Source organism: Stylophora pistillata, chromosome 2, assembly GCF_964205215.1.
Source record: "Stylophora pistillata chromosome 2, jaStyPist1.2, whole genome shotgun sequence".
Classification (NCBI taxonomy): Eukaryota; Metazoa; Cnidaria; class Anthozoa; order Scleractinia; family Pocilloporidae; genus Stylophora; species Stylophora pistillata.
In genome coordinates, this window is record NC_142520.1 from 47,938,950 (window position 1) to 47,950,651 (window position 11,702).

Consider the following 11,702-nt stretch of genomic DNA (forward strand, 5'->3'; position numbering starts at 1 on the left):
TGAAGCAGAATGTCTTTTTTACCCGTGCCACCCGACAGTAAATGTTGTGAATCTTTGCCCTGAACTAGCGTGCAAGATTTGTTTGGAGGCGACTCGCGCATGAATTCTTTATAAGCGTCTCTGCTGAAACCGAAAAATGGGCTGATGGAAAGTTGAAAGGGTATCGTCCAGGTTAGGGCTACAAAACAGCGCCAGGTGCTTTACGATCTCGTCATCGCAAATCAAAGGCGATCTATTTTTGAGTGTTTAGACGGGAAAAACGGCGAAACTTCCATAATCCATCCACAGAATTCCACACAACAGTTACGTCAATTTAGTGATGATTCTTCATAAGATCAGACTAAACACATAGTTAGGTTAATCAGGAGTTCGTGCTAGAGAGTAAGGTAATAAATAATTGTACTCGTGATGTCTGGACGTGGTAGAAATCAAAACAATATTTTAATATTTCGGGTTACTTTGTGTCTTGCCGAGATAAATTTTAAGTATTTATCAAAAACAAAGAAAGAATGATTAATGGCCAATTCGCACCGTCAACTCAACTAATAAAACCAAGTTATTCTTTAATAAACCTCACCGACGAAGCACCACAGCTTCTTTAGAAACTTATCGCCTTTATTTATTACTTGTGGTTAAGTGGTTCTAGCACAACAGTAACTTTACCAGGAAGAAAACACAAAAAAAAGAAACCATAGTTTTGTTTGGGTAGTTTGGACTTGCGTCTTTTTGCTTCTTCAGATCTTCCTACCAGGCGGATTAGTTGTTGTTGATGTTTCATCAAAACAGCTTGTTTACAAGGGAACAGTCATTATATGTCGCCCGGGGTGGGAGAAGGGGATGGGGCATTTGGGGGGGGGGGTTCACATGGTTTTCATGGGTAGGGACCTGAGAGGGATGACTCTTCGCTAACAGAGTAAAAGGGACAGTAGAAAATCGACCGCCAGGGAGGGGGATCATAAGAATGCTACTGAGCTTTATAGGGAGATCAAGTAAATTTTATAGTAAGACAACCTCTAGCCTCAACTTCACGCACTCTCCCCAATCTTCCAGGCTCGCGTTGAAACGTATCGAAGCTGGGACGTCAAGGTAAAATTAAATGACATCGCATTTGATTTTTAAAAAAGAAAACAATTAAAGAATCAAGTCAATTTGGGTTTTCTGCTAGAAAACGTTGAGGGCCTGCAGTTCGTAAGTGATTTAACTTTCTCTAAGAGAATGAATTTCAACATGACCATGTTAAACTTGCTATCAAGCTCATGTTGGTGCAGTTTGAAAGGATGGATAAACCACAACTTGTTTTTCGGAAAGTAGACAAACCAGAAAAACCTGCTATCAGTAACTCGCGGATCACCTTTGCGTACATCTCCTGGAATATAATAGCCAGGAAGTCGACCGATGTTGTCACTTCTTTCCAGGAAACGAATCATAGTTGGAATGGCAATTTCAAGAAAAACTTTCCTCTCGTAAAAAGTCTCAGAAAGTATCGAAAACGCTTTGGCGTGTTTGTAAGGAACGTATAGAATATCCGAGCGACCGCTGAAACACCGTAAGGTTCCATTACTGTTTTTGAAGAGAGTGTTTATAAGGTATCTAACGTTGAGTTTTTTCGGTCCCGAGTTCATGTTCGCCACGTCTTCGCAAGCTCTTCGGCAATTGTTCAAGCCGTACGGAGATATCCACCAGTACCAGTTACTGTTCGCGGGCTCATAAATAGGCGTAGAACCAAACGAGAACGAAGATTCCCAAATTTTTTCCCTGTCAAAATCTGGGAAATTCCAATAATTAAGTATGACGTCATCGTTTATGTAAAAATATCCTTTGTATCCCGGATGTTCACGTATTGCCCTACCAAGACACTCATACCCTAAAATACCTCTATAAACATCGACAATTAAAATTCCAGTACGTGTAGTATTATGAGGAGGTCCACAGAATAACAAATGAGGAAAAGCTGGTCTGTAAAGAGCCCCTAGATGAGGAATACTGTCATAGAGTGGATAATTGTAAGCAATGACGAGTAAAATATCTTTAAAGGCGTCCTTCAAACACGGCCTTTCGTTATCCATCCGAGGGCTTTCATTTGATGGTGCTTTGTTAAAAGTTCGTTGGCTGCTTGATTTGTTTAATTTAAGACTTCTTGTGCAACTGTAACCTGACATACAAGGAGAAAAAAAATTGACAGGCTCTCTTTGCGATACGATCTAAGGTAACTCTAAGATGGTGCTCTGTCGTTTCATATTAAACCAACGCAGAACGCCTCGCACGTTAATTAATCCATAACCCACAGAAGCGATCAGTACGTAACTTCTCCCTATAATATCCATAGAGTATCCAGTAAACAGGTAATGAGAATACTCAAAGTTATCAGCTAGAAGTTGTTATCTTGATCTTTTAACAAATTCTTGTAACGAATTTAAAGGGAAATGTGCAGCAGCTAAAGGGGAGGATTAGCAATCAGATCTTGGAAGTTGAAAGGTGCGTTCACATACCTTCAATTACACACATGTGAAAAACATAGCTAAATCAAATGCATACACTTACAAATTGACTGCAATTATAAATGAGATGTTATGTTTTACACAGTACGTAAAGAAACCTAAAATCGAGAAAATGGGAAACAAGAAGGCTGATTTCATAGTTTTTTTTGTTTACGGACTTGTTTTGAATTTTCCACGCATTTTTCAATACTATTTAATATGTAAGGCCGTAGGCAGTTGTAAAAATCTTTAGATCTTTTGCATCATGTATATTACAATCATGATATTTCGTTATGTCCTGTTTCCTAGGTAAGGAATGAAGTTTCTGCACAATTATTGACGCTCTGCTCGCTAAATGACAATTCGCTTACCTGAGTAGCTTGCCAAAATAACCATGGCAACAGTGCATGCAAGACATAACGGCAATCGTCTTGAGAGAAACCCTTGTACAGGAATGCAACATGCAGTGTAAAGCATACCTCTGTAAAGAAAAACAGACCTAGACACCTTGTACAGGAATGCAACATGCAGTGTAAAGCATACCTCTGTAAAGAAAAACATACCTAAACAATATGAAAGTTTTAAAAATCACCTCTCAACACAATATCATGAATTTGCAACCGGGAATAACAGTGGATCTTGTGGTCAGGTCTTTCGAGTGAGGGTGGCAATTTAAGAATCGCCCTCAAAGTATTGTGGGTTGTTGAGATTTGATCAACGTTATCGAACGTCACCGGCATCAAATTCAAGTTACGTGGCTAAGTCTTGACTCTGACAGTGAATTCCCATGCTGGTTTGTACTCCTGAGCTAAGACAAGTTAAGCGTTGTGTATCCCTATACCTAAGTGTCGCTTCCAAGAACACGGCAACAGAACTCCCGCTCAGTCTTGAGTAAGAAGTGCTAACACGCATTACACGATACTAATAGACCATAGAAGCGAAGAAAACCTCTTGATTTTCACAACGAGATTGAATCGAACCATTAATCGCGACCGGAAAATTCGAAGTAATCGGCTCAATGATAGTGTGGTTCAAATTTCGTCGAAAGGGACACAGGTCCAATATTAGAGTTAAAAGTTACCTCAAAATATCATGAACTCTCCAAAAAGACATTTGTGACTGTACTTCGCGTACATACCTTAAAAGATTTCTTGCTAGAGTCCAGTAGAAAACTTAAAGTCCATTTATGTTTTTTGCAAACTATTTTTCATGACTGATTTGAATCCGAAGTGACCTGTTCCGCTACCCACAAGGCTTCTGGTGGCTTTGCTCTTAAACCGAAATGCAGGTAGGGAATGCAGGTGGCCAATTGTCCGCCATTGTCTTTGCTTCGTAAATTTCGCCTGATTCAGTCGATTTATTTTATCGTTAGATGTACTTAACTTACTTAAATTCCAGAGATGATAGAAACCTATATTCCCCTTACAATACCATACTTTATTTGGAAAACTGGTGATGAGAATAAAGAAACTTGGTAATCAGCCAGAGGGGCTGATGCTCTTATGTGTGACCAAATTCTCTGAACTGACTTTGTATAGAAATTTATTGCATCTAGAAGCGAGAAGTACGAAAATGATTCTGGAGTTTGAAAAGTTAATCATCCGGTTTTACACTATAATACAACTGAAACTAATTAACTTAAATTATATTTGTTTAAACATTTTGAGGAAGAACTCTTACAGGATTTGATCATTTTGATAACCTGTAATTTTTTTTCGCCAATCATGGCAACTGGTACGAACCCAGTATGGTTAAATTTTCGTGAAAAACAACTGAATCTAGGATCTAACAAGAGAAGCTCTAGTTACTATAGATAGTTGTACCTGAGTAAAGAGGTTTTTCTACACTCTCGCATTCCGAGCGAAGCAAGTAAAGAGCGACTTTTAAGTATCATTATTGATTTAATGAACAAATTTTCCATCAATTGACCTTTAGAAATGCATCATCTACTGATTTTAATTTTCTTCGTCGTTTTAAAGCACGATATTCTGAAATGAAGCCGGAAATAAAGTCGCGCTGAGAAGTTAACAACCAATTTTTTAAAATTTACTTACCTGCCAAATTGTGTTTCTAAAGTAAACGACAGTCAAACAATGTTTGAACAGAGTTCTCTTTAAAAAAAAAACAATTTCCTTCCGAAACGAACAAGTGTATTGCATTTCTTAACCATTAGAAAAAAAGAACTTTCGTTTACTTTTAATACTTGAGTTTCTTTGGCTGGAATGATCATTTGGTTTTCTACTTTTTAACAGTCTTGATAAGACCACGCTAACATCCGTTTTTTTCTCTTCGGGTGTTTTTAAAAACACTAGGCGCCCTCTTTTGTTGATATAATTAAATGCTCCGGCTGATTTTCTTATTTCTCTGGGGACGTTAAGCAGAAAATTTTATAAAATTCGAGTCCGGTCCCAAGAGAAACAGATAGCCTTTCCTTTCTCAGGATCTGGAGCAGTTGGTGTTGATGTTTTCATTTAAAAACCGGATCTGAATGTAAATTTACATTGTTGATGACAATAAAATTTGACGATCATGTTCCCTGGCTGAAACAAAAACTTAATTTTCTCTTTCATATGTCTACATTTCACAACCTTTCAATGATATCTTTCAAAATTAAACTCGCTCAGGTTAAAAGGAAACCCTTTCAAGACATTTCCGGGCTTTTTCACTCCTAGAGCCTCTCGCAGGTTACATTTCAGCGAACAAAAAGCACCCACAAAAACAAGCTTTTAATGAATTTTCACAATTGCAATTAAAGCAAATGACAACACATTAGCTATGTTGAAGGCGATTTGTCATACTTTGAAATTTTGGAAAATACATACGATAAGGTAAGACAAAAGTTACTCTCAATTTTCAAAGCTGCTCCAACTAGAAATCTGAAGAAAGCTTTGAAAATTTAGAATCAGGATTGAGGCAGACAAAATAAAAATGAATAATTTTGCCTCTTTCGCAATTATAGCTGCAAGCCTTTTTAAAATGTGACAAATGCTGTTTAATAGCTTTTTATAAAGGTAAACTTTTCTCGATAAATCGAGCTTTCAGCTGCAAACATTTGCGTTGTAATTTGATAAGTTCAGTCAATGTACGTGCTCATATTTTTTACCTGACTCTAGACAGAAAACGAAAGAGATCAATAGTTGCAATAGCGATGTTTAATGTCATACAAATAAGTAATAATAGGTGAAACATCTTTTTTATTCGAAAGAAAAACCTCTGTTTAGATTTGCCAATGTCATGTCGTAGAATTGTCGCCAATGACTGCTTGATCTGAAAAGACAACATGGTTTAGCTGCCAGTATTATACAAGTTTTGAAAAGTCATCTTAAAGTATAATGGCTAATATTAAATTGTAATGGCTGTTATTATTTATACGAAGACAATTCGGTTTTGAATTGTCATTGAATCAAAATATCTTATCGCTGGTAATTCTTGTTTTGAAAAAAGGCAACCTTTTTTGCCTGTAAATGTCTTAGTTGAGTCTGCTTGAAGAGGGTTGAAAGTTCAAATTGTACAAAGTTAAATTTATCGCTCCGGTGGAGGAACTCCGTGGTTTTTTCAAGAAAACGGCTTTCACTGCCTGCCTAAATTTAGGAAGTCGCCAAGCGTAAATAAACGGGTCAATCAGGAACTTCAGAAACAGTGTTGTGTCTATGATAATATTCGCCATTGTGGCCTTGATTTGAGCTTCGTAAGTTTCTGGTCTCCAATAAAGTGTCAAATACCACATAACAGTCACGGGAAGGATAAAAACCAATAGACATGTAGCAAGAAGCAAACTAACTACAACAAAATGCTTTTGGTCTCGTTTCCGTCGATATTCCGTAGTGTCATCGATCTGCCACAGAGATAACCGAGCAACCTGACGACGTTACGAAATATGTAGCGCAATATACGAGAGGAGGACGAAAAAATTGATGAGGGATAGATTCAGAAATACGTCCATCTTCTGAAAGATATTCTCTGGAATGCCCATTAAAAACGAGCAGGAAAATGTCAGCGAGTAAATCCATATGCCGCAAACGCAACTTACGACCCTTTTCGTCGTAACAAGCTGTTTGTGGCGGTGTGGGAACGTAATCGCGATAAACTGCATCCAAGAGAGAGACAAAATTGTTAGACAAGACACGTTCATGGTTACACCAGACAGAACGCCAGCCAGTTTTAAAATACGGTTGTAATCTTCGCTGTTGAATGTATCTTTGTAAAGTTCAAAGTAAAAATATGTGAATAGCGGATCTACCGCGACTCCGGTGAAAAAATCCGCCAGTGCTAATCCAAAGATGAAAACGCTTGGGGGATGACGAAATGTCTTGTAAGGGTCTTTATAAAGGACTACCAACAATGCGCCGTTCGATAGAGTCGTTAGAACTGAAAGACCACAAAGATAGTAAGCAGAGAGAAGGCAAACGACAAAAAAGCGATTCCGTAGGATTTCACTGACATCGCGGTTCAAGAAGCCATTGGATGTTTGAGTTTCGTTTAGCGAATAATTCATAGAGTAACTCTTGGTAAAATGAAAAGCTAATTCTGCCATCTTTTCTCTACACAATTTGATAAAAAGTTGGATCAGTTACTGAGAAATGCAAGAAACCGGGCTGCACAAACTTCAGATGATCGCAATTTGAGTACGTAAAGATAATGATGCCTCGAAGATCGTAATCATGAATGAATTCATTTGAAATTGTTCAAATACGACTGGACCTATACGTCAATTAGAATTCATTTTTCCATTAAAATGAACTCAGCAAATAACACATTGCCATGCTTTGTTTGTGATGTGTGTGATGCAATGACGTCTGACTTAGTAACGACGTCAGGGTCTCTATAAAATAGTGCTTTCTAGAATCAGTTTGATCGGCTGCTGTCAATTCATTGTTTTAAGAGTAATTTCCTTGAAAGTGAAAGTCAAATATCGGGGCGTCGAGAAATGCCAGCAGCTGCCAAAAGACTAAGAATGTCATTTTCAAATGATTTATTCATTTGAAAGATATCACGTTTTTACCCTTTTTTTTTTAACTTTTTCAATTAACAATAGAAATATTTGACCTTCAGTTTAAAGTCCATTCCGACCAAAAAATTGAAAGTATAAAAATTTATGTTTGTCCTCCGAGTTACCATTTCTTGCAATTATGAGCAAAATTACCATGCATCCATCCATCCATCTATCCGTTTATCTGTTTATTCAAAACGCTATTCATTGATTCGATCATTTATTCACTTTTTCCTTCGTTTATTCATTGATTCATTCATCTGGTAGAAGTTTCATAGAAGTTTTACTTTAACAGGAAAATAGGATTTTCAATTCCCCATCTCTCTGACACCAGATCTGACCACTTTGTCCAATTAATACAATCCTAGAAACTCTGGGGTTCTATGCAGGATGCGGGACGCGTGTCATGGATGAACTTCGCAATGGGCTCTGCTCACCATAGAGTCTCTAAAGATGTGGCTCGGTGGTAGAGCATCGGAACGCGGAATCCGAAGGTCTGAGGTTTGATTCCTCATGGGACTCAATTTTTTTCTTGTCCCAAGCTCGTGACAAAACGAAAAACATCCTTCTCTGGGGTTCTAGTTAAGTGATCTCAAATACCCCCACGACGGACAAAATGTTTTCCCTCAGTATTCTCTCTCTTATCATTTGTATCAGTATGAGTTTGGGTGATTCCGAAAGACTTAATGTGACAAATTTGGATAAACAACTTCAAAAATGAATAGATCAAGAATATAGACAGTTAAAACTCCAAAGAGCGTAGTTATACACACCTTTTTGTATGTGACTGACTCATGCTCTAAAACTTTGATAGCTCCATAGCTCTTAAACCCGGAGATTTAAAAGAGACTGCAAAAAGTAGTGCTCTGCGTTTTTTTTTTATCATTATTATCATTATTATTCTTTCTGCAGTGATTGATATTTTATTTCGTTTGCGGGTAATTTTGAGAACTAATATAAGTATAATTAAGCAGGTGATTAAAGAAAAATGGGCGTTTGATTGGTCGAGCATTGCACCATTTTAATCGGGTGATATAGTGAAGCCTTATGATAAAAACTCCCTATCACGAAATATTTTAATTTTCGTGAAGAATCAAATGAGACAAATTTAGTTCTTCTTATGATCAAACCAAAACAAATTTATCAAATGAAAGGTTCTCCCCGGGTAAGGCGTTTGTTGTCGTAACCGATCGACAAGGAGATCATAATAAATAAGCAAAACTTTGTTTAATTAGGTGGGCTTGTTTAGTGTTTATTGTAATGGATATTAGGAAGTTATCAGATAGCTGTTAATGTCGCATTCATCCGAAGTAGTGGTTGAATTGTATAAATTACGACATTCATTTACCCTCGAGCATCAGTCAGTTGCTGGAACTGAACGTACTTCTTTAAAATTATCGATGAAACTAGATATAAATATTCGATCGCTTTCGCGTAGACGTCGTTTTGCCGCTCATTTCTTTTAAAATTCTGGGAAAGAAAGAGATAAGATGATGGTTTTTGTCAGCTCTTTTAATTGATATACTTTCATTGTACCTTCCATACTTACTTTGATTATACCTGCGATCTCAGAAATGCGATGGGCCTTTGACAATAATCGTCAACGAGTCGATTCGGCACCAGAGCCGAGTTGACTCTCAGTGGCTGTAAATCCTCGTTCCAGAGCTCTCCCCTCCTTCGCTAACCGCTGGCTCCAAGCACCCTCAAGTTCAGAATTTCCCGCCGTTGTGCGCCGCCTTTGAGATTATTGCTCCTCCATATTTATATTTATAAAGCACAACTTCAAAATGCATGCCCACTTTAGAGCCGTAGACAACGCAGTCGATAAAGTTCGGAAAGTGAACGAATATGTGTACAATGGCCTGGGTGTAACTTTAGACGTAGCGCTGGATTTGGAAGAAGTTAGTAAAGACAACGAGCTGGTAAAAGAGTTAGAAGATACGATGCTACAGTATGTTAACATGGAGAGAGAGATGGAACAGTGCATGAAAGCTGTCGAGTTAGCGAAGGACGAGTTTAATCGAAAGTATGATGTAAATCGGTGAGATAGTAGGGAACCAATTTACTTTTTATTCTTAGAATAAATGCTGCCTTGGGTCCAAACCGATTGTGAAATAATACTTAGTGTCGTGAATATAATTTATGAAAATACAGGCATTATTTTTCATCATAAAGGTCCATTTTATATGCTGAAAATCTTATACTTGGTGTTGTTACCCTTTGAAGCAAATTTATTGTATTTATATTTCATTTTCAGTGCTGATACTCCAAACATTGAAGATATCTTCAAAGAAAAGTTGAGTTCTCTTGAAAAGAACAACAAAGATTCCGACCTCGATACTCACCCCAAGGTGAAAGAATTCAGGGAAAAAGTTTGGAACATTCACCACCAGGGGGAACCCATGCCCCAGACAAAGACACAGCCAGGATCGCAGGATGAAGATATTATAATGTCACAGGTATGAAAAATATATACAGGTTATTCCATGGTTCAACATATATTAAGGATGGATATTTTTCAAGTTGCATAGAGGAAAATGCTAGCAGTGAGCAAAGTATTGGCTCTTATTATATGTTAGACCATGGAAAAAGGATATATCAATCTAACATTATCTCATTTTCTAATATTTTGACTTCTTGTTTTCAATATTCATCCCAAGGCCTCATCTGCAAATCATATTGATTGTATGGGATGTCTGGCAGGGTTTGTGCACATCTTGAAAACCCTTGAAAATCCTTGAATTTCAGGAGGCCGATTTCAAGGCCTTGAAAGTACTTGAATTTCGTTTTGGGTCCTTGAAAGTCCTTGATTTTTTAATGAACAACATCGAAAAATATCTGCTTTTGTTTTACACCATCTGTAAACCCAAAACATAGATGTTAACAGAAACATTTTTCTTGGTTTTGAGGTAAAATTTTCATCACAAAAAGTCCTTGAAATTTCTAAGTAGGGTCCTGGAAAGTCCTTGAAAAGTCCTTGAATCTTTGGCCTGAAAAAGTGTACAAACCCTGGTCTGGAAAAGAGAAGTTTCTCAGCTGTGCAACTGACCAAAATTGTACTAATCCACTCTCTCTGACTTTGTTGTAAATTGTTTCTGCTACCAGACATCACAGTCTCTTCATCCTTTTTCTATTGTCCTTTTATAATCTCAGAGTTGGCTAGCGGACGGAAGTACTTCAAACTTATTGTTTGGCTTACTAGATACTTCAGATCTTCACTACATATCAGATGAAATGACCTCCCATTGATGAGTGTTTTTGTGTTTTTTTTTTTTTTCAGAAGGGGTGAGGGGGGGCAACAAAAAATGTTTCCATGGCAATTATTCTACAATTATAGTTTGCCGAAAGGCAACTATGTAAAATGATGAGCTTGGAGCCCAGCAAGGAGAATTTGTTTAACAATCAAGAGCTTCTTTAGTTGGAGATCATTTCCATTGTTCTTGTGACCTTAACATGTGATTCAGGGGTGATATTGTAAGGAGAAATTAGATGCTAGTCACTCTTGGGATTAAAAGGTTTTTAAGTTCCGTTCGTCAAGAAAATGCATGCTACTCTCACCAAGGGAGACCCTTCAGGATTACTTTCATACAGATAAATTATCAGACTATATGCTTTAACATGTTAACTGTTTTATTGAGTAATCCAAGTATTCTCATTTTTATTTCAGGCACCTGCAGAACAAACAAAGTGTCCACTGACATTGAAAGATATGGTCAAACCTATGAAAAGTAAAATATGTGGACACAACTATGAACAAGAGGCAATTATGCAGCATATTAGCAGAGGGAGAGGCAGGGCTAAGTGTCCAGTCTGTGGACAACTCCTCACTAAAGCTGATCTGGAACACAATGCTGTACTGCAGCATTCCATTAAGCGAAAAAATAGGAGGAAGTAAATGTGAATTATTATTCTCAGGAATTTATTTTATTGGAAAAGTGCATGTTGTATTGTCAGAAACTGTAAAGACAGTTGTTGTTGTTAAGAGAAATGTTTGATATATCAATAATTTTGTAAATGTAATGTTCATTACAATATGATGTAAAGTAGTTTTAAGATGTTTACTAGTATATTTCCCTATGATTGTTTGAGAATGGCAGAAACAAGACAAAACTGAATTGTACACATTTGAAGATTTTGATGTTGATATTAAGTGAGGATTGAGCTAACTGCCTCCCGGGTAGCTCAATTGGTTAGAGCGCTGGATTGTGTTGTGCAGGAGGTTGAAGGTTCAAGCC

At 37.3% G+C, this 11,702-nt stretch overlaps 2 protein-coding genes and 1 pseudogene across 2 annotated transcripts; 1 reads left to right on the forward strand and 2 right to left on the reverse strand.

Annotated features, from left to right (window-relative positions):
• Positions 1 to 594: 594 nt before the first annotated feature.
• Positions 595 to 3,738, reverse strand: LOC111343892 (uncharacterized). The gene is made up of 3 exons (XM_088747985.1): positions 3,616 to 3,738; positions 2,849 to 2,958; positions 595 to 2,152 (listed from the first exon to the last, which is right to left on the reverse strand). Exons 2-3 carry the CDS (start codon positions 2,952 to 2,954, stop codon positions 1,140 to 1,142), a joined length of 1,119 nt encoding a protein of 372 aa, XP_088604111.1. The 5' UTR covers positions 2,955 to 2,958; positions 3,616 to 3,738; the 3' UTR covers positions 595 to 1,139.
• A 1,871-nt stretch (positions 3,739 to 5,609) lies between these two features.
• Positions 5,610 to 7,287, reverse strand: LOC111343901 (galanin receptor 2a-like; annotated as a pseudogene).
• A 1,893-nt stretch (positions 7,288 to 9,180) lies between these two features.
• LOC111343897 (E3 SUMO-protein ligase NSE2) lies at positions 9,181 to 11,587 on the forward strand. The gene is made up of 3 exons (XM_022951097.2): positions 9,181 to 9,508; positions 9,725 to 9,926; positions 11,135 to 11,587. Exons 1-3 carry the CDS (start codon positions 9,255 to 9,257, stop codon positions 11,360 to 11,362), a joined length of 684 nt encoding a protein of 227 aa, XP_022806832.2. The 5' UTR covers positions 9,181 to 9,254; the 3' UTR covers positions 11,363 to 11,587.
• The last annotated feature ends 115 nt before the right edge of the window (positions 11,588 to 11,702 follow it).